Genomic DNA, 23,141 nt, shown 5'->3' on the forward strand with positions numbered 1-23,141 from the left:
GAAAGGAGAAGCCACGCAGGGATGCCCTGATGCACACCCTGGGAGCTCCAGAAAAAGGCAACCAGGAGGAGGGGGGGGTCAGATCCAGGCTGCAGATGTCCTCCCCATCTCCTGCAGCAGCCAAATGTGAAACCTTCATCAGGAGGACAGCCCGAGCCGCTCACTGACCCACAGTGGGGACTTCAGGGATGCTCAGGGCACTTGTGACATCCAGGGATCGACGGAAACCAGGCCAGCGTGAGCATTACGGAGGAGACAGCCAAAATTACAGTGTGTGCATGCAAAACCATGCCTTGGAGCTCAAGGAGATCATCCAGAGATCATAACCCAGCAGCAAGCAGCCCGGGCCAAGGGACCTGCACCCAAGCAGGGTGCACCAGCCTGGGCAGAAGAGCCATCCTCACCGCTTCCACCGTGCTTGGTGCTGCAAACGCTCTTCCTTCGTATCAGGAAGGCCAGTACGTTGCAGGGCAACATGTTCTCAGCCTAATATCATACACTTATTTATCTGGCTATATGCAGGGCTGGGCTACCATGACAGGTCTCTAAAAGCTGCAATTCAACATAAATTAGAAATGAGCAAGGTAGTTTCAAATTAATAATTTACAAGACAAACCTGCTCTCTTTCCGCCGTTTATGGCATCACTGAGAACAGCCCCTCATTTCCTGGAACACATCAGATATCTGCAATGCCCCAACAATGTCGTGACGAGGCTAGTTTTCAAACAGCTCACCCATCGCTCAGCATTGGTGTACGCAGCATTTAGTAGTCACCATCTGAGCTTCATCCTCCTCTCCCGTGGGCTGATGCCCTGAGCCAGCAGCTCTGCAGTACAGACTGAAGGAAAGCTGGACCTAGACCGTACTCAGTTTAGTTTCTCCTTTGGGAACTGCTTCCCGTTCTGTAATCAGTGGAGCTGAACTTTTTGCTACAGCAAACCCCATGATTTAGAAGTTGAGGCTGATCTTGCGGTTAGAGCACGCTTAGGGGACACAAGCCCCCTTGCTTCCGTGAGAACAAAATTTCCCAAAAACCTGATGTCGCAGACACAGCTGGGGGAGCATTTACAGCCAGAGGGAAGCATGATGATGCCTGAAGTGAGACTATTTCTCAACAAGCTGCGAGCATTGTTTTGGAGGCCCGAGAACCATGACACAAGATCCCCGTGCTGACCATCCCTCACACCACGCAGGGAGGAGCAGACAATGCTCTGGCAACCCACAAACCCAGAAGAACGCATCTTGTTCCACTAAGCTTCCCCAAGTGTTGCTGTCATCTGGGTGGACCACTTCTTACGAAGAGCAAAGGCATGCATTTTTCCTGGTTTTGGTCTAATAGCTCTTATTTCATACATCTTTCATCCACAGAGACACACAATTGTTTTGCTGCTTCAGCATAACTATTTTGACTTTGTATTCTTCAACAAGTCCATGTTTCTGCTGGGTAACAGTACTATTCAATACATGCACTCAATATAGCTAACCGGATTTTAAATATAGGTATCTTGGCAATTACGCCTGTGAGGATGATTGTCACAAATGAGACTGTGGGCTGACTGTGCAGAACTGCAGAGGACCCACAGGGCTGAGTGGTTGCATAAAAAAATGCAGATGAACTTCAATGCAGAAAGCAACAGCCCCGAGACTCCACTTAATGCTGGGCTTTAGCTGACCACTACCCGTCTGAGCAAGGCGTCGGGGGCCTGGTAGACTGCTCTAAGATCTGGGATAAATACTCAGTGGGCAATCTCAACCCATCAGGCCTTCCCAAAACATAAAAGCCAAATGTCAGGGCATTAGAAGAAGAGCAGCAGAAAACAAAATTACACAGCTATACAAAGTCATGGTGTTCCCACAACTTGAGTACTGCATATAGCTCGGTCCTCTTATCTCAAAGACAGAGGTATAAATTCATGCATCTCTTCCGAAAGAGCTGCATTATTTTACTGTAATTAAGGATCCAAACATCTATGCTGTGAGCTAAATTAAATAAGAGTTTTTAATTTTGTATTTTCAAGTTCTGCAGAGGGTCTGTCAGGCACCGACACTTCCTGCTGGAAAGATCCAAAACAAGTTCTCTTAGGAGGAGGTGAGCAGGAGACCATCAACACCCACCTGGACTGTGGCAGGAACAGCCTCGGGCACCTGATACTTCAACTCGTTAGCAGTTTGCTGAGATTTTGGCAACAGGAATGGGTAGGACAGGGATCGGTATTTGGGCTTCATAATCTGCCCAGGGGAAAAAAGAAAAAAAAAAAAATCCTTGAAGAGATTGCAACATAGCAGAATAGCATAAAAAATAATAAAATGCATGCCCAGGGAGGGCATGTGGATGAGGCAGGGTCTGTACTTATTTCCGTGCCCCCAGCAGCGATGCCCGCACCCCACCTTGGTGAAGTTCCAGCGCTGGATGAAGTGTCGGGCAACATCACGCGCAGCTTTGCCGTGCACCACGGAGGAGATGTCGTGCCAGGGCATCCTCGGGGTGGTGTATCTGTCAATGAAGTCTACGGGACAGGAAAGTACATTTGGACTTCCTCAGACGCAGGACATGAATGTGGAAAAGCATGGCATCCCCCTCCTCAAACTGAAGTTCCTGGGACAGGACACCAAGGGCTGTGTAGATGAATTATCACGCCATCGCCCACAGTCCAAGTCCACGGACCGTAACGGCATAACTGGCCCTAGAACCTCTCAAAGGGAGTTTTGCTGCTTCTTCCTAGCAGCCAAAGCAAAATTGCCTCGTTACCTCTGGCTCAGAAGCAGGAAAAAAATACGGTTTGAGACTGAGAAGATGCAGAGCAGGGTTTGGGGGAAAGTAATGACCTCCAGGGTACAAAGGCACCTACCAGCAAAAGGTTTGTCAAGTTGAACCCAGTCTTTAAAGACGAAGTTGCAATAGTCCTTTCCATGCCAGAATCTGGTCTCCCCAAGCAGCTCGCCAACACCCGTCTTCAAGCTGCGGATGGATCCTTCATCTGTCACAGGCAAACAAGACAACAAAACACACGCTCCAAAGTCACGGCTGTCCATCGCACACCGCCGGTGAGAGACTCACTGCCACGGAAAAGCACTGGTGGGACCTGCGCGTCCCAGCTGGCTGAAGCTGTTTTCTCCCTAGTCTTCCTGTTGCTTTCAAAGGATGCATATTAGTATTTTTTCTTCCCTATTTTAATATTTGTTATACAATCAGAACAGCTTATGTATAGGAGTCTGGTATGGTAACAAAAAGCAGATGCGGAATTCTCTCTACATTGGACTAAAACATCACCCTGTAATCATTTGTCTTTCACAGTCCTGTGACACCTAAATATTACCACGGGGCAGTCCACTCGCAGCTGTAACTGACCTTAGCGGATATACGTACAGGAACATAACATATATCATCTACTTAATATATTTTACAATGCTAATGACCTAATTCCAACTCCTCTGCTAGAGGGTTTATGATTTTGCCGCTATAGCAGGGTGTATCTCCTCTAACAGAAGCTAGTCTGTAGTAACTAGAATGAGATGATTAAAAAGCACGTGTTCCCTCATTAAGTATTGTGGGGTTTGTTTGTTTTATTTTGTTTTTCCAAATAACAATGTCATCTTTTGATACAATTTTACATGTTGAACAAATGGACCCTGAATTCCAAATTGACGGTGATTAAAATGGTCTAAAATATTGTAGACAGGGATATTCCCCCCTAACAGGATCCCTTTTCTAGAGCACATATTTTGCTGCAGAGTGAACTCTTTTTCCTCACTGTTAAGAAAACCAAAACTGTTAGCCTAGACCATGAATGTTTAACTAGCGTTACCTCCCGACCCCGAGAGCAGCCTTCATCTACTGCACCAAATTCTACTGCAGTAATTACACAGTAACGTGCCAACAGCCTTCTCCTAACCCGACCACATCACCAGGTAACCATGAAAAACCCTTAGCACAAAAACCCCCCCTTTCAACAGTCAACAAAATACACATCGGCAGCAGTTCAAGACCAGTTTACACAAAGCAAGCCCTGCCAGCACTGCTGTAACCCCACCGAGCCGAGCCGGGCCAAGCCATGCCAAAAATGCCATGCAGCAGGTATGGAGCACAGCTGCCTTGGGAAGCACGGGTTTCTAGTGAGAGTCCAGGTGGAGCTGGGGAATCGCTGACTCTGCATGCTCGAACGGTGGGACATGCCGTCCAGCCAAAACACACTTCATGTACCGGGCTCTGACGACTGCACGCCGACTCATGGATGAGCATGAAGTGACCACAGGGGAGACCACGCCTCATGTCCATGAAGCAAATGCATCTCTTCCTCGTTACCTGCCACTACCTTGTAACCAATATTTTATAACTGGCAATTAATGCCTTAGAGGAAGACGTTAGGAAGAGGAAGACGTTGAAGAACTGCTCCTCACTCTGTACCGGCACTCAAAGGCATCTCAATGAGGTACCAGACTGAAACAGGCCCTTTCAACATCGGCCCCGAACAGCTCAGGGCTCATAACCACCCAACTGCTTTCTCCATCGAGTATGCTTTCATTGACTTTAATAAGGGGCAAAAGGGGGCCCCCAAGCCTTCATCCAAATGTAGGTTTGGCGACAGCCACTTTGCTGTTTCCTCTCTCTGTTTGCATTTGTCTTCCTGCATCAGGCTTACTTTAAAATATCCAGTGCAGAAGTTCCCCATTCCAGTAATAAGCCCCTTTCTTTACAGGAAGGGAGCTGCTGAAATAATCATATACCACAATCAGAGCTATTTCCTCAAGTGTTCCCTGCTGTCTTTATTGCAAATTTGTTTGGGTTTTATTTTGGAGGAGGGAGGGAGGTGGCGGTTGTATTTTTATTGGGGTTGTTTTGTTTGGTTGGTTTGGTTTTGGTTTTTTTTAAATTATTATTTATCTATGCTGCAGTTTTTGTAGCTTCTGGAGAAGGCTCTTCTGCCAGGATGTCCTCAGAGGGGTGCTAAGGATGCTGGGAGAACAACAAGCAGCAAAGGCTGATCCTGGCACCCAACCTAACTCTCACCATCGTTACAATGCAAAAACATCGGCGGCTAAAGCCTGAAGGGGTCTGCACCTCTGCCTTCCTCCACTTACCCTTCTGAGGCTCAGCGAGCCCCTGTTTGGATTCACTGTGGTGATGGAACATTTTCAGATGGGGTTTTAAACTCTGGATTACATTCGGTTGACTTCTAGTGGGCTTACAGTAACCTGCAGAAAGTCAAGATGCTCTATTTATGGCAAAAACACACGCCCACTTCAGCTACGCTGGTGCCTGACCCTGTCTGAAGACACTTTGCATGACAGGACCTCAAACGAGACGCCAGTTCGCTGAAACTACAAGTGACCAACAGGCAAAGGACCAAATTCAAGACCTAGCTGGTTTAAACAAACGCATATATTGAAGCAGCAAAGCCATGGCTATGTCCTGGGCTGACTGCAACCAATGCAAACAATGCTCCAGCAAGGCTTCCTCCGGCCAGAGGCAGGAGTAAGATCTGCAGGGAGTGATGGAAACTCAAATAAGTTCCCACCTTGAGCAATTTACAGCTTCAGGAGCCGAGGACATCAGGAACAGATTTCAGGAAAGACTCCATGCTGGAACAAATGTCAAGCTGATCCTTGTAATTTTAGCTTTGAAGCTGTTTTTAATGTGGGGAATTAAAAGCTGCATTCAAATATTCAGCTGTTGAATAGTCTCTCCTCTCTAGCAAGGGGGTAAATTGGGAATATTTCCATTGAAGTGAACTGATTTAAACCTAGGTAACACTAGCCTATGAGAGGGGATAATCACATTCAGAAACCATTTCGCTTGTTATAATAAATACAAGTTGAAAAATGAAAGATTCGATTCTCCCTTGCAGAACAAAATTTTTCCAGCAGTATAAACACTAGGTATCATGTACACCGTATCACGTCATCTGATGGCTCATGACAATTGCTAATTAACTAAATGCAAATCCACTTAAAACTCTTCTTGTATATTTTGCAGTGACACAAATTTACCTATTGACTACACATAGTTATTATTCTGATAGTTAAGAAATTCATCAACTTTCCTTCCTTACAAAGAACACATTACCCTAGATATTACGTGAATCTGCATGTACACCCACCCACCCACCCACCTCCACACATGCTTTATATATGTTATTTAGTTGAAAAACATTACTTACTTGATTCACTGTCTATGCTGCTGACGCTGTCAGCATGGTGCATGCCGTGTTTATGGAGATGCTTGTAAATACTGAACCTTGAAAATTTTTTTGATTTTCCAACTCCTTTCATTTTGGATATGTCTGGGGCATCATCAGCATTTCTCTGGAACAAGTGGCTTTCTGGGGACAGAGCTTGAGACTGCAGGGGGACATGTTCAGATGACTCCGCTGCAGACTTAAAAGACACAGGACGGTGCTGCAGGTGATGTATGGACAGGTTCCCCTTTAATTACAGATTATCATGCATATCAATGCTCAGAAACAACCATGAGCCAGACTTTGCTCCGTGGCAAAGACACACTTCAGTGGGAACTACGAACGCTTTTGAGGGAGAGAGTCTGTACCAAGCAGGCACTCGACAGAAAAACCCATTAATGCTCGCAGTACATTCTTCAATCCCAGAAATTTACTCTGGATTATTACTCCCCTTGAAATTCTCATAAATTTAGACCTCTTTAAATTTTTTAGAGATCTCTGGATGCCTAGAGGTTAGCAGACCCAGGTTAGCCAAAAGCTCAGCAAGCAAGGCACCTGCTGAGGGCCCGAGTATCCAGAAGTTTGGAGCACTCTGTGAGTGCCTACTATAGATTTCTAGCCAAGTTTTATTAAGAACGTAGCCTCCAAATTGTGACTGCTGCTCCAAGCTCCAGGGGAAACCCAGCTGTCTATCTCTGCGCCCTAGCAAGGGCTGGTCAGGATCTAGCCCAGAAGAGTTATTTGATACTCAGATACTTCCACCTTCCCATTACTATTCCTCTTTAAACCTCCTAAACCCAACCCTACGCTTAGAAGCGGACACGCCTTGTTCATCCCCACCGCAAACCTGACGCGCAGACGTTGACGGTGGCCACCAGCTGGAGCAAGCTCACTTACTGCCAGGTTGGTCGTCGACACCGACTTCACTGCTGCCATTCGTTTGACACTACCCACGTCGGTCAGGCGATGCTCGTCATCATCCCACCTGCCGTACGCCAAGTCGATGCCACCCACAAATGCCACGGACTGGTCAACGATGACGAGCTTCTCGTGGTGGGCCCAGAGGTACACGGAGGAGGACACGTGGTCTGGGTGTCTCATCACCTGGGAGAGAACCAGCACTCAAGCTCAGTGTCGTTGCCCAATTTACATCCCTCCAGCCAGAGAGCTGCCCAGCTTTTTTTTTTGGCTGCTCAGGATGATGGGGAAACACTGGAGTTTCTAGAAGATGCCTCCACACAGACTGCTGTAATTACTGAAGCTACGTGACTCCCCTCAAGTTGGGCTCAGCCTTACTGGCAGGCAGGTGCTTCCCCACGATGCGGGTATTCCCGAGCAGTGATGGTTACTGATGTTGGGATAGGTCACGCTTACAACAACTGTGGTCATAAGCGGACTACAGTCAAGGAAACCGTTTCAACAAATAAAATCATGCTTTCAGGACAGCTATAATAGCTGAGCTTTCAAACACAGAGCCTGCTCTAAAAGAAAACAACATATTGGTGATCTGACTCACTTCTTTGGTTGTTGCCACTACATAAATGAAATGAGAAGTTGGCTGGTTTTTTCCCCATTTAAAATCAGCAAATTGTTTGACATTTGTTTATGAGATTCTTCTTGACATGTGTTTATGGCAAAGTAATTTCTATATCCAAGCATTCAGTATATAGTTTAATTTTTTTTATGTTAGAGGAGAGCCGTTAGGCCAGCTTCCTGGGGAAAAAGCTAGAGAGCTTCGCCTGGCTGCTCCCAAAATCTGTTACGCGCATAGCACGTATCTTCCAGTTACACCTCCCAGTCTTGCTGCGAAGATGATGGTGAATGGATGCTTCCGTTCACCGTGACAACTCGTCAAGTGACAATAAATCTATTATTCTAGCAGTTTGTTAGTCACCCTCATGCATAACATGTATCTTATTGCTCATTAAAATGTATACGTCTCTAATTTCAAGAGACAGGATCTAGCCTTATCCACTGGTTCGTGTGCCACAACTCATTTTCTGCTTGATGGCAGAGCAGCAGCGAAACAGCACAGGACAGCGCAATGCTGTTCATTTACAATAGAAACGTAAATATCCAGCGTTGACTCTCATCATCTACGTATGCACAGAAATGCTGAAATGAGACAACATTCTCAAAATTTCCATTTGATGTAACCCCATTAACTTGTCACATGAAATATGTTTCTTGTGAATTAGATGAACAGTTGCTTTGGCAAGTCTAAGCTAAGCAATTTTATGTTCAATTATAACCTAAAGAAATGAAGTTGCCAGATGCGGTAATCACTGTATGGGTATGTCTTCTCAGATTATTTCCACTGTAATGGTGGGAAACACTGTTCTTCCAGTTCACACCCAAATACACGGAGGGTCAACACTAGCTATTGAGAGCAAATGAATGCAAATGCCCTTCATACGACTGCCCGATGCGCAGTTACCTTAATGTTTGGATGGAGGTGCATGAGCGTCCGCTTGCTATATTCACTGTTGATCCCTAGGGCAAGCTCCACCTCTTTGTACAGCATAACAAAAATTCTCACTCCTTGTTGCTGTCAGAAATAAAAAGAAACACACGGTATGCAGGTATTTCAATGGCTACAGTCCATTTCTGAAGCGAGGAAAAGCTAAGAGGCAGGAAGCGTGTTGTGCCTGCAGACAGAAATGCGGGCTGAGATACTTGTCCTTGATTACGCTCTTCCAGATCCACCATGGTGACCCCACAGCGTGCAAGGACCCGCACTGCTCAGGAAAGCTCTTCAGCTTCCAGAGAAGGGCTCAGTACCTGGATTCATGTGTGAAGAGCTGAGCTACACCAAAGCCTGTCAACAGGTCATTCTTATAGTAGCCCCTTTTAAACATCCTTTCAGGTAAAATTTTGCAAACGTGATTCACTCCACATATAATAATGCTGCACACATCCACTGAAGTTCAGTTTTCTGCTGTTTCATGTTGCCCTGAGGTTTGCCTACAGTTACAAGCATCTGCAAGACAACGATACCAGTGTGGTCATACCGATATCCCTCTCCTAAAGGGGATGCAACTGACCCAACGCCAGCAAACAAGTTCTTTCTGCTGGTAGAGCTAAGCAAGCTCCTGGAATACAATGAGCCGTGATCAAAGGACGGCGCTTTTCTTGAGTAGAATGGTACCCACGGGAGGGTTTTTAAGGAGACTTGTTAAAGCACTTTCAAAACTGCCAAGTACTTCCCAAACCTCAGCAGATGTTGGCCACACACTGGAACTGCTGCCATAAATCAGCATGACTTCACATCTTGCAGTGGAGCTTAAACTTGGGACCTAAACTTTTCACAGCCTTTTAAGCTTCTATTTCCATAAAGCTGCTACCGATAGCTTGAGCAGTCAACAAATTGTGGATGATATTCTGCTCCCCACCGCACCCAGAGAAGTCCAAGGCAGCGCTGTACATACGTCAAGGGCAGCCTTACCCCTATACCTAGACACCAGCTTGCCGACCACCCTGCCGAATCAAAGAAATGCCACAACTGAGAGAGCAGGCAAGTATTTCCAGGAACTAACCTTATAACACTCCTCACTCTTAGAAGGTATTTATAGCCATAGGAAAATCCATGTCAACATGACAAACAAAGCCAAATTCTTCCAGTGAGCATGCCCTGTGGCCACGTTTCATTTGCCAGAAAATAAGACTACTTCCAAATCACCAACAGTCAGGCACAAAAAACTCTTATTTTTTTCTAGGCATGCGGAGGGGTGAGGACTGTGACAACAACTGGTTTGGAAAAGGAGGGAGTCAAAGACTACTTCAGCACGCCCACCTGGACTCCTGCCCTTCCACACATCAAGAGTTCAAGAGACTTCCCTGGCCACACTTCCCTTCCTGACTCACCACTCACGTGGGGCAAACTACCATTTCCAGCACCGGTGTTGCCATGGGTTGGGTGAACAACTGGAGTACAACCCACATTCATAAACACCTCACGCTCAGCTTCTCTGGCTTGCGTGGCTCCATGAAATGTGTTCTCTATAGTCTGGATCCAGACGTGTTATCGGAAAGCAGAGTACAACCAGCAACAAAATAAACTGTTTTCTGAGATGAAAATGCTTAAAGAAAAGAAAAACAGAACTAGTAGTTGTGGTCGCTTGGTCATATCTCCAAGGGCTGCACAAGAAAGGGGAGTGCACAGCAGCACAGAGCTTGGCACGGGAATCCGGGAGCGCCAGGAAAGGCACCACGTCAACAGCAGGTCTGAGCTTTTCTCTTCAGGAGGAACAGCAGAGACAGAGAAATTAAAACAGAGGGGGGAAAAGCCTTATCAAGTTTATACAAGCATTTGCTTACTGAACACGAGCATTTATTAACTCAGATAACATGGCAATGCAAATAGGAGTTCAAGTCTCCGAGTCACGTTTATCACCTCCTTGTAAATAAGTTGAACACCACAGCCCAGCTCTGGGGAACGTGATGCTGCTTGTGTTTGCACACGTTTTTCATGCTTCGCTGAAACCCTTTCCCCACATGCCTTTTCCACAGCAATGCACCAGGACCCTCACGACTAGAGTCTCCACCTGCGAAGGGAGAGGCAGGGAGGGCACGGCTGATCATCCTCCTCTTAGCGGCCACAAGAGCCATGAGAATATAGAAAGGGGTGGGTAGGAACAAAGAAAACCAGGAGACATACAGGTAGTAAGAGGCAGCTACCAAAAAAAAAAAGCCTTTTCTTATCATATAAGTTACCCTTGGAAATCAAAATAATAATAATAAAACACAAAAAACTTTCAGGCTTTGGCCTTTCTTAGGCTCCACTAAAACTCATTATTGCCAATGGTAGCAGCTGTGAAAGAGCTATGGTAAGAGCAGCTTTGGCAGCTTGGTCTGGGCAGGATGAAAGCAAGAGGGGCTGCACCAGGGGAAACGGGGCTGGGGGACACTAGGATGATGTTTAATGTCAACAGGCTCTTCTTTACTATAGATGGGTGAACAGCAAGAACATCAGCTCTTCAGCATTTAGTTGCAGCAAGGACCTATGCAATGCATCAAGCATGGAAAACCAGATGAGAAGGCTATAGTGAGTTAGCGTGAACCTCTGGATGATACCGAGTGACTTTTTGCTAGTGACATCCTGATTTTCTTGGCAGACAGACGCAGCTTCAACTCTGAAAGCTGCAGCACAGAGACACAATACGTGGTAATGACAGGCAGGATCTGCACAACACAGTAACGTACGAACCACCTACCAAGAGCCACCACAAAGTGCTTAGTCTTTCCCGTACCTCTAAATTACATATGCCACAAGGAGAGCACCGGACAGCAACTGCTCTTGGACCCCACCAGGAGCTGGGGCAGTCGTAATGCAAGGCTGAAGTGACCCAAACCTGAGGACTCGAAGGGGCAATCAGAGGGTCTACCCTTCTGCCTCCGAGCTCTTCCACACACAAACTGGGGGAGCAGATAAAGACATGTAGTTTTCTGAGGCCATCTGAAGTGAGGCTTGGCCAGCTTTAACTCTCATCCCTACCAAAATAAGCGGTGCAAACACTCCAGTCCCAGTATGACCCTGTAACTGGGTGGGCACAAAGAGTTTTCTGCAGGGTGGAGGTTGCAGCTGGAGCTCACTTACTGCTTTCCGCTTGAGAATGCAGTCCAGCCGCCAGCGATTTCCTTCCACAACAGGTCGTTTCATGAAGATTTCTGGGCTCAGCCTAAGAAAATAAAGGAGCGGAAGAAAACACAGCATATGTAGTCTGCAAACAAAGCGTTGGCCTAAATAATCAACTCCTTAAGCAAAGAAATAAAAAAGTTTATATAAGGTGGGTGTGCAGGCTCACATCCAAGTGATGCATTCTCCAACATCGTGCTCTTTGTTTTTTAATAACGGAGCATTACAGATGGCAGGGATGCGTCCAGCACATGCACCTTGGTATTCAACAACCCACAAGACCAAGTTTAACAGTGATGTATAAATGGGGAAACTTAGACTCTATCTATGAAAGAAAGATGCAACAAAAGAAAACCCCAAGGTAGATTTGAAAGAAATGTGTAGACATAAAAAATAAATAAGAGTGGGACTGCAGTTCTCCTGGTACTTAGGCTATCTGAGTAGCATAGATTTGTGCTGAATTTTCCTTGCTGCCTAAAGGCAAAGCAATATGATCTCTCAACAGGACACTTTATTGATTCATAGCTTTAAGGATTACAAGGAATAATTAAGCAATCTCATCTAACTCCTGCAAAGGAAGGTGACAGAATTTCATTCCTTCACTTTTCTACCGAGCACGGGAACTTGTCCTTTGTTAAAGCACAAAAACATGCTTCCGACTACAGCATTTTTATCTTAAACTCCGAGTTTCGGATAAGTTTTGCAATTCCAAGAGACATTAACAATTGTCTGAATAAAACGTTAAGTAAGAGACAACGGGTCTGAAATGCGATGCTCTTGCACTGCTACCTGATGTTGCATGTGGGGATCCAGGAGCATTGGGTTTATCTGTGGTCATGTTAGGAAACACGTTTACCCCAGCAAATGCTAACATCGTATTTAATTTTCTCATAATTGCCACCTAAGAATTAATCCTCCCTGTTCTTACGGGCAGTGGATTAGTAGCAAGAGGTTCATTTTACAGATGGAGAAAGAGGAGCACAGAGATGTGCCCAAGGTTAAAGAGGACCTCTGAGCCGTGGCTTGGGAGCCTGCCCTACCATCCTGTCCCCAAGGTCCAGGCTGGCTCAGCCACATTAACCTCCACAAAGGCAAGACACAGGCAGCCACAACCGGCATCCAGCCAAGAAAGTCTGCCCCGGGTCTGAGAGAGCACCCTTTTTCTGCCTCAAACAGGAACCAGAGCACTGCATAAACACATTGAATTACTAGTTAAGAAGTGGGCAGAGCCAGGTCCTTCAGCAGCCGCACAGCTCAGGGAAGGGACGACAAAACTCCCCTTCCGTTGTCTGGCCCATTTAAGAGCAGAGCAAAATTACACCCCCCCCAAGACGCTCTCGTCGCTGGCACGAGGCTTCCCAAAACAGCGAGGAGAAGCTGAAAGGAGGGTCCCATGCAGGATCACATGGGAAGAGCACCGTCGGAGGTGTTTGAGGGCCCATGTTCCCTTACACACTGAAAAACATTCTTGTCCCTTGGGTTTGCAGCGATTTACACTCCTGATGAGCACCTCAAGCTATAACATTTGCAATTCAGGTGGTGCCTTCATGCAATTTCAGGCCTTTCCTTGGAAGGAGGCAACCAAGCTGTTGATTTCAAGCATGCGCTTTTGCTGCCAACCCTCCTGAAAAGGCCTTTGAATACAACACAAGGAGATGTTTGGGTGTGCTGCCAAACCATCTGGCTGCGTGGCTAGTTGCCATACTGTAGGGCCTCCAAACAGTGCCGCATTGTCAGGAATGTCCCAAGAGAGACGGCTGGTCAACATCCAAATATTTAAGTACGAACCACCAATCTGTGATGAAAATCTCTTCCTTAGCAGCTTCCATGGCATTTGCGACATCTTCAAAGTACCACTTAGCATTCACATACCTGTAAAAGCAAACACAGCACACAGATTAGGTTTCCTCCCCGTTCATTAAACAAAGTCCATAGCTGAAGACCAGCAGAGTTCTGTGTTAATGCTATTTACATTTTCTTCTCAAAAGCAAACACAAACCTAATTTCAAGAATTAGGACAACAGGCAGGGAGAATTTCATGCTGCTATTAGCAGCTTAATGAAACAGCACAATACGAGATCATTAAGTGCCACTTGGTACTTCTGCCAACCGCACACAATATTCTTGGGTTTTGCTTGATGTGCAGCTAGGTTTGGCTCTCAGGAAAGGATGGCAGAGTGGCCTTTGCTTTGATTTACGGAAACTATTTGGGCAGCGGTTGCTGCAAGGCAGAAGCTGCAGTGAGAGCACTGCGAGGGTTTGCTTCCAGCTAGAATCAAATTTTTGAGGTGTTTCTGGGAATGGCTTAGTGCAATCAGGTTACACTACAGACAGGAGGATTTCTCGTGGGACTGCTGTGTGGGTAAAGCCCAGTCACCCTTAGACTATACCCATCTTTGCACTTGCTGATTCTCTTTCATCTCAAAGCCAATCTGCAAGGCCTGATTCTGATGCTGCTCTTCAACCAGATGAGTGGCATTTCCATCTGAACACATCTGTGGTGCCCGGAAGGGCAATGTTGCCTTACAGAATGAGAATCAGCCTTGCAAATGTCATGAGCAGGACATATCTTGCATTTCAGAGTATGAAGGACGTGACCAGACCATCAGTTGCAGAGGAGCACGGGCAGGACAGGCTGCAGCACAGCTGCTTTGAGAGGGAGCTACAGAGAAGGGAGTAGCCGAAGAGACAGACATTTTCAATAGCACCTGCGTTACCATGGGCTTACAATCCAGAGACGTAAACCCTTAGGAGTCAGCGTCTCCAGAGTCAGAAACTGGTATAAATTGAAGCTAGGAATATCTTAATGAAAGAGCAGTTCTGGTTTTAACTCATAAGCATCCTGCCAATTATATGCACATCAAAATATCATTTTTATCATTACGATAATAAATACCCAACGTGTCCAAATTCAAACGAAACTTGTTTCAAAATGCTATTAGCTGTGATGCAAACCGTAACAGGATCAAAGCCCTCCTGTCACCAGTACTCCTATTCTGTTCCTGGTGAAGAAAGCCTCCTTTTTTGCAACTTCTCTAATTACCGTCAGTCCCTACAGCTACCGAATGCAAACAGCTCTGCCCATCGGACCCGGGCTAACGCAGGCAGGCTTGTGCCATCGCTGCTGCAGGTAACAGTGCCCGAGGCACCGGCAGCCTCGCCGCGGTCCTCACCACTTGGCCAGCGTGTTCTCCTGCACGGCTGCGTACGAGCCGAAGCGGTGCTCCGTGAGGAAGTCCTTGCCGTGTTTCCGAATGAACTCGTCTATGCCCTGCCTCCACCACTGGGCATGCCTGTAGCTGTTACACTTCAAAATCAGTGACCTGCAAAAGAGACGACGCACGGGGCAGGATGCTGAAGCCATGTACGTTTAATTGGGCTGCTCCTCGCTGTCTACCCACGCTGACAAAGGCACCTGTATCAGTCGTATTTTATTTAAGCAAAAAGTAAGGACTTTGCTTTGTTGTTTTGTTTGCAAATGAACACACCAGCACTGAGCTGCTCTGAGTGACTACCACAGTATTGCACTGTCAAGCATAAAAAAAAAAAAACAACCCAGATTTAAATTAATAGCATCAGCTTCACTCAGGGGAGAGTTGGACCTCGCTAATGCTGTGTTTTTCAAAAGATGAATTTATCCTGTATGCTATCATAAAAATATTAAATACCTCTCTATCCCAACTAGCGCGTCTTTTGGGTAATACTCTGGTTGGGATGTAGAGGAACGTGTCCCGGCTCGCAGCACAGAGGAACAGAGCGCCTAGAAAATTACTGCAAGCAACTGCTGTAAAAACAGACTGTGCAACTCAACACGCGTCGTGCCCTCGGGCCTGAGCAATAACCACAAGGATGGACGAGTGGTGGCTGTGGCTCCAAATGCCTCATTAAGACATCAGGAGCGATAAGCATTACACAGGCCAAATCCCCAGCAGGTATAAACACACCCGCAGCTGCCCAGGCGCTGAGCCCCGCGGGAAGCGGAGCTGCACGGCCTCAGCCCCGCACACCTTGTTAACCCCTCCTGGAGAGGAGCATCCATTCCTCCTTAGCAAAAGCAAAGGGAAAAAAAAAAGGGTCTAAATAACGACTGTTATTTCTTACCTAGAGAGATTGTCGATCTGCAACCCGTATTTCGTTTCTGTTTCTTTCTGGCCTATCTTAATGTTGAATTCCTTATCTACCAGCAGGACAAAGGCGATGGCCCCCGAGTCTGGCTTCATGTACAGCAGGAAAGAGTCCTTCACCACCAGCCACCTGTACGGGCACAGCAACCAGGGAACTTGTATTTCACCCATGCCGGTCTTCAACACACGAGCCGTAAAAGACTAATGAAGTGAAAAGGTGTTTCCTTCAAAACAAGTGCAAATCATTTACCAGGGAAAGGAAAGCATTCAACTAAAAGGCAAAATTTCTTTTCAGGGGCTAGTGCAGGGTACGGTTTCCTTGAGCAGAAAAGTGCCTATTTTATGCACTTGGGTAATGAGTTTGAATCCAATATAAGACTTCTAGAGTTATCTGTGTGACTCCTTTTTACAGAATTCTTTGAAAATATAGGTTCTCGTGTCTAACGAAGTCAATGAGAACCTCCCTGCCCACAAACCTCCCAGCCAGGTGCCCCAGCACCGGGCAAGGTGCAACACGGACCCCTCCATCCCAGATTTTTATTCGGCTTTTATGTTATACCTAGAGGCAATATGGGAATTATTTGACATTTCTAACATTAATTATGATGCTAGGATCACTTTCACTCCTATCAAAATATATGAACGAGGCATTTTGGAAAGCTTTTATTGCCAAGCAACAGGCACCCTGTTAGAAACACATGATGAGAGATGACCGGCAGGTTTTACATAAATACCGTAGCCTGAAGGCAACTCTAGGAAAAAACACATTTTTTACTGTGAATGGCATTTCTAATTTTTTCTCCCCCTGCGGCGTAGCTGGGGTAACCGGCCCCCTCTGTCCCACACAGGTCTCCACCACCAGACCTTCGCCTCATTCTTCTGCACACTCAGAAACACACAAAACAACAGAAAATACCACAAAAATCTGTTCATTCTTGTATCTTTAGTAACAGCCCCAGCTCCCAATCTACCTCCAGATCCCATAATTTTTCTTTTCTTTCAGGGCCCTGAAAGAGTTATCCCAGCATCACCTCTCATTTGGTGCCAAAATACCTCCCCCCATCATTTGGCCCATAATTTCACTCCCAAACTTACCCACAAAGTACATTTTCAAGCATTCCCCATGCCCGGCCCGAGAAGTCCTGCCCATACATGCTCACGGCATCACCCCACCGTTCCTCTCCACATCCCTAACGCACCCAACCTACTATAATAAGTGAAAGGAATTTGGGGTATAAAGCCCCAACGCCTATGGCAAAGCTGTTGTGGGAAAAGGATGGCCATGGTCTGCCCCACGCTCGGGGGAGCTCTGCCCCCAGCTTGACGTGTCCTAAAACTCTTCACTTAAATAACCCTCTCGGGGAAATACTACTGTTATTTGCTTATTTATTGATGCACACGCTGTCAGTCCCCGCGGGCCGTGGCGGGGATCGGGTGACCGCTGGTGTCACTCCGCACATAACCCCACTCAAACGCTTCTCCCATCCCCTTTTTAGGCTCTAAAGGAAAACTGAGATCCATCGGAGCTGTATGCTACTGTCCCCGCTAAAGCTTGAGCTCTGCATAACGTAGGGAAGAGTTAACTGAAGGGTATCGAGAGGAAAAGGCTTTTTTTTTTTCCCCCCCATAGAAGAGAAAAAAGAATTGGAGACAATTTAATGATTTGACCTGAAAGAAGGTCACATCTTCATCTCCCTCTGCACTCATTATAGAGATCTTCTGTAAAATTACATTAAGAAATGGACTATGAAGAAATAGGACCCTTCCTTCACAAGAATGCAGAAAGATTTTGTTGGAAAACAGATTTTTTTAAGATAAACTAACAACAGCCCATTGGCGATGCTGAAATCCAAAGGTGGATAATGCTTGGGGAAGCTCTCACAGACCAAGAAATTGTTTCTAGAGAGCAGATGTGTGTGCTATTTGGATTTTGAAAAGGAAAGATTTGCCCAGGAAGGGCAAGCTCCAGGAAATGCCCCTTGCATTTTTTGGATGCCAGCTGGTAACACACACGCTCCTCCCTGCGCTGCAGCCCCAGGAAACACCGAGATCTAACGCAGAAAGTAAAGCGATGGGGACAGTAAATTACGTCTGTCTGCAGCAGGAAGGGACATGGGAACAGGGTGGCTTGTGAAAACTCCCATGAAAACACCGGCATTTAAGCACGTGCCGTAATAAGGAAGCAGCAATGTATTTAATTCCAAGGTTAATCACACCAAACAGAGCTCCTTACCGCTGCAGGTCTGATTTAATCCAGCTCCAAAGCAGCCCAGATAGCGTTTCAATTAATCGATTTTCTTTTTGTAAGTTGAGGAAGGGAAGCTCAGAAAACTGGGCTGAAATCTGGCCGGGGTGGTCTCACCGGCCACGTCCCCTCCCGAAGGCACGGAGCCCCTGGGCCCTCCCGCAGCAGGGAAAGCCGGGCACAGCCCAGGGGATTAGTGCCATTTCTGCCAGCTCGGGGCTGTAGGAAATCCCTCTTTTCCTCTGGAGCAACATGTCCTTTCTGCTATGAACTCCAATGCAAAATAAAACACTCACCACCCTCCACACAGGAGGGTGAGATGGGAATACCCTGCGGACCCTTTTGGCCTGAGAATCTGTGGGCTTTTGTAAAAAAGCAAGAATCTCCCACACGGACTTTTCGGGAGGAAAAAACAAATGAGGATTTTTGTACGCGTGCCCGAGGAGCAGACAGCATCGCCGCCTTCGCCCGCCCCGGCAGTACCTTTTGGACCATCGGTAGCACATCCTTCCCTGGCCGCAGCAGTTCAGGCCAGGTATGCGGTGGCCCCCGGAGCGCTTCATGATCAGCCCTTCTCTGCAAGGACAGAAACACGGTCAGGACGGGCAGCACTGCTCTGCTGGAGGTGCAGGGCAGCTGTCGGGCGGAGGATGCCTGCTGAACCCCCAGCCCCTGGCCCCAGCCACGGTGCCTCCAGCCGTGCCCCAGCAGCCGCTGTGCCACTGCCCTGAAAGCTGGGAAAAGGGCAAAAATAACCCCGCAAAAGGAAATCATGCGGATTTAAGAAATGCAGGGCCCTGTTTTATAGCACAAGCATGAGAACGAGCAGGTCAACACATTGCAGGGAGGGAAGGGGAGAAACCCCATGAGCCAGCCCATGAGCTGCAGCCCACATCTCACAAAGCAGCCCCCTCTCAAAACTGTTTCCCAAAGTTGCGGCGTTTCTGTCTCAACATTAATAATCTTTTCTATCTGGATGGCAAAATATTCCCCAGTCAGTTACTTGCAAGAAAGGAAAGCTGTCAATTTGAACAGTATTTATTTATAAGGCCCTGCTCTTGGTGAACCATAACTCACAAAGACACAGCTCACAACTCACATGCCCTTCGGTCCCAGGTCATGGATGAACGACAGCTGGCTTACTCCAATGAACTCCATCTGGGGAAAGAGAAAAAGATTCCCCCATCTTTCATACTCTGAAACCCACAAAATACTTTGCTTCATTGAAGTGACTTGTCATAGAGACAGAACCTACAGAAGATTCTGAGCAGAAGTTACCCACCATCGCTTAGGCATCTTCAAGACGACCAAGAAAAGTGGTTTGGTTGGGTTTTTTGTTTGTTTGCTTGCTTATTTTAAGTGTGCTTTGGAGAACACATTTCAGGCAACCAGGACAATCAAGATCAAACGTATCACAGGGCCCCACCAGTATCCTCCCTCCTGGATCACTGGCTGAAATGAGGACTCAAGTTTGACACGGTTTGGGGGCCTGTGTGAACTCGGCTGGCTGCCCGAATCCTCTCCTTCCTCCAGTGAACCTCAGAGAAAGGCTGGAAAGGGAACGAGCACACATACCCAGGGCTGGGAGCAACCCATTCCCTTTGAGTCCCCTACCCCATGGGCACACACCACACGGGGCTTCAGCCCCTCAACCCACGAGCATCCTCCAAGACGATCGTGGCGGGTCGCTCCCGCTCAGCGCTGTACACGCTCCGCTGTCCCATCCGGCCCCAGGAGCCGAAAACCCACAGGAAAGCCACAGCGGGGCAGGAGGAGAGCAAGCTCGAGCACACTCTCCATGACTTGTGCCCGTCCGCACAGAGCTCCACGGCAGGCACAGCCTGGGAAACCCACGTGCCATGCTATCAAGTTTACCAGCAAATCTCAAATTCAAGCAACCTGCCTCCTCGCGGCTCCTCCCGCTTCAGCAGACATTGCAGAGGAAGGTAATGACAAGCAAAGCCGGTGAGAAAGTACAGCATGATTACATTCACCTCTAAAAATAGGACACCAGGCGATTTCAACCGAGCAGGCTTTTCTTGGCACAGCAGGACATTCCTGACAGTCTGCCGGTTATTAGCCCTGGGCCCCATTAGCAGGGAGAAACGCCTGCCCCGGGCGTCCCGCGCAGGACGGGGCTCGGGCAGGAGCAGCCCTGCGCAGGAGCTGCCTTGCACGGCGGAGGCTTGTCTGCGCCCAGGCACTTTCCATTTGTTATCGTCCGAGTGCGGAAAGGGGCTCGGGGCGGGGTGAGGGCAGGAGCTGCTCTCCCCTTTGGTCAGGCAGCAAGCTGGAGGGAACCCTCTAACCACGTGTTTTCGCAATGAAGCCTGCTGGGACCAAAGCCCAGGACCCAACCCGTGCTCCCGACCGCAGTCGGGACGTGAGACAGCCTCGGGGCCGGCTTTGGGCCATGCCCATCCGTGCCCCACGGCAGCTCAGGTGCCAGCACCCAAGGAAGGGCTCTCCTCCAAGGTGGCCGCTGTCACCTGCTCTTTGGCAAACCAACCTCAGGGCCCTCATTGGCAAAACCCGATTTTGCACAGGAATTACAGGGTTGGACCCATAAGCCTCGGAGACATTTTCAAACACTAAGTGTGACGAAGAATATCAGTAAATTCGGGGCAGAAGTCAGTCTTGCAGTTATGGTGAGGCTGGCTCAGGCTCCCTTCCCAGCACCATCGTTTTTGCCCCACAGAAGCAGCCGTCGACAGATGATCCTTCCTCCTCCTCACGCTCTGCTGCTCCTTCCCAACCTCCTCACATCAATAAGGTCACGGAGAAGAACAAGGGATCTCTTCTTCTCTTCCGAGTTGCTCAAGGACATAAAGTAACCTTTATTCAGCAGAGGCAAATTTAATGCCCTCATTTTTGGGTGATTTCAGCCTGTTTTCAGAAAGTGGCTGGAACAAGTTATCCCATGCTTTTACTAACGAACTCTATCACCGCCATAGAGATAACGATAACGAGAGCTATCACCGCTCTCTCTGCGCATTCTGGAAAAGCACCAGCGGTGACCTGCGAACGTTTCGGCTGTTTCTGCAGTGACACTCGGAGCGGGATGGGGAGCATCTGGAAACCCAGCGTATCCTACAAGCTCTTATCAGAGGTCCTAACCGAAGTCTCCGGCCAGTTCTTTGCTCTGGATCCCATTTTCATTTCGTCAGAAAATGGCTGGCATTCCCCATCAGACGGATCAGAAAACCCCAGCCATCTCTCTCACGGTGGGCACAGAAAAACCAACGCACACAAATGTCAAAACCCTTTGAAAATGTTGGCTGCGACCAAAAAGCTGGCAGCAATTTGAGGAGCACTGCGTGCAGAGAAATAATTGTCCTTGAAGAAGCGAAAAGAAAAAAAAAAAAAACCAGGAGGAAAAATTCCTTGCAGAAACAGAACTACTACTACATAAAAATGAAAGAAAGATTGTCTGGCAGCGCAGCAGCCTGCTCTTCAGCCAAGGAGCCTCTGAAATGGCGACGACGGTGACAGGAGCCCATCCAACACGTTGATCAAGCAGCTCCAATTAGGAGCATTGGTTTGTAAAAAAAAAAAACAACCCATAAATTCCACTAGTTACAAGGAGAATTCCTCAGTGCACGGAAAATATCTGACCGAATGATTTATTCTGATGATTATTGCTGCATTAGCTATTTTTACTGGGACAGCGCCTTTCATCCGAGGTGCTCGTCCTTCACAGAAAAACCGAGGGGGGAACGCAGAGCAGCGAGGTGCTTTCGTCTCCTTCACATCTGAATTCCGGCGCTGCCCAGCTGCCTCCCCGGGGAGCGGCATCCTGCTCCGGTTTCAGAGCGATCCGCAGCAGAATATTTTAAGTATGAGGTAGGGGCCTAGGGAATGCAGTTTCAATGACATTGTTGTAGCAATAAAAAGAAAAAAAAACCACAACAGACGGGAGGGATCAGCTGCAGAAAGACAAGCTATGAAAGGTGGAGAACCAGCTGCAAGGTGCACGAGCCACAGTTTTAAACCGTCCCGTTCTGCCAGCAATGTCGAGCATGCATGATTTATGTAAGCAAAAATTTCATAGAGCATCTGCATTTCAGAAAGAATTCAGCAGCTCCACGCTGTGTTTTCATTTCGACTCTTGTTTTTAATTTAGTGTGTTTAAAAAAAAAAAAACGTAAAGAGTTGATTAGCAACAGTGGCTAGCAATAAAATGAAATGACACCACTGTTCAGAATATTTTGAGCAAGATGCCAGCTATTTCTTACACGTAAAATTGGCTTACACTAAACCTGTATTTAAAAAAACATTAACGGTACAAAAGTTCAAGTGCAATAACTAAAAATACTGAAGGGTTGGGCAGGGACCTTTGCAATGGTCTGCAGATCCAAGTGCCATATCAGAGGCAAAACAGCAGCCGCTCTCACATATCTGAGTTGTTCTTACATTCTACTGCTTTCACTTAAGACGAGGTTTTTACACTCAGTTACTAAAGATCATGCAAAATGTTACAGACACACACGCTTTGGTTCAACCAAATCTTATTTTTTATTTTGCTTAGGCATCTTTCAACTATTGCAGCTCATACAAAAAAATGATGCAAAGGTCCAATTAATAAAATTTTTATATGGAATACTATATACAGCAGCGTCCTCACTGAACACTTCGCTGCAGCCAAATCCAGCAAAAGCCCATGGGCCCCGTTTCCTAATGTTTTTGGGCTACATTCCCCCACTTTCCATTTCCCAGAAAAAAATGTGGACAATCAACACACTGAGATTCCCACAACATTCATTTTAACAGTAACTGTCTTGAAGCACTTCGGCCCAGAAGTACTACAAAAAGGCTTTGGAAAGGACTAGAAGACATGAGATTTAATTGTAAGTCACATAGCCAAAAGGAAAAAAAAAAAAAAAAAAAAAAAAAAAAGAAAGGCTGTGAAGTCTGGGGTCTGATCACAAAATACAATGCATCTACCAACCTATTTGTGAACT

The 23,141-nt window shown here is 47.1% G+C and overlaps 1 protein-coding gene across 2 annotated transcripts in view; it reads right to left on the reverse strand.

The window, feature by feature from the left end:
• The window catches only part of PLD1 (phospholipase D1), a 67,860-nt gene that overhangs the window by 20,123 nt on the left and 24,596 nt on the right, over nucleotides 1–23,141 (reverse strand). The window contains exons 7-19 of one of the 2 annotated variants that reach the window (XM_075506876.1): nucleotides 19,280–19,338; nucleotides 18,664–18,756; nucleotides 15,913–16,065; nucleotides 14,985–15,134; nucleotides 13,600–13,683; nucleotides 11,773–11,854; nucleotides 8,614–8,724; nucleotides 7,074–7,280; nucleotides 6,159–6,375; nucleotides 5,080–5,193; nucleotides 2,850–2,978; nucleotides 2,389–2,507; nucleotides 2,116–2,229 (exon numbers count right to left, since the gene is read on the reverse strand). In XM_075506876.1, coding sequence (XP_075362991.1) covers nucleotides 2,116–2,229; nucleotides 2,389–2,507; nucleotides 2,850–2,978; nucleotides 5,080–5,193; nucleotides 6,159–6,375; nucleotides 7,074–7,280; nucleotides 8,614–8,724; nucleotides 11,773–11,854; nucleotides 13,600–13,683; nucleotides 14,985–15,134; nucleotides 15,913–16,065; nucleotides 18,664–18,756; nucleotides 19,280–19,338 — 1,632 coding nt within the window. The remainder of the gene's footprint in view (nucleotides 1–2,115; nucleotides 2,230–2,388; nucleotides 2,508–2,849; nucleotides 2,979–5,079; nucleotides 5,194–6,158; nucleotides 6,376–7,073; nucleotides 7,281–8,613; nucleotides 8,725–11,772; nucleotides 11,855–13,599; nucleotides 13,684–14,984; nucleotides 15,135–15,912; nucleotides 16,066–18,663; nucleotides 18,757–19,279; nucleotides 19,339–23,141) is intronic. The other variant, XM_075506877.1, reaches the window with a different exon arrangement.

This window comes from Mycteria americana, chromosome 7, assembly GCF_035582795.1.
Source record: "Mycteria americana isolate JAX WOST 10 ecotype Jacksonville Zoo and Gardens chromosome 7, USCA_MyAme_1.0, whole genome shotgun sequence".
In the NCBI taxonomy this organism is placed as follows: Eukaryota; Metazoa; Chordata; class Aves; order Ciconiiformes; family Ciconiidae; genus Mycteria; species Mycteria americana.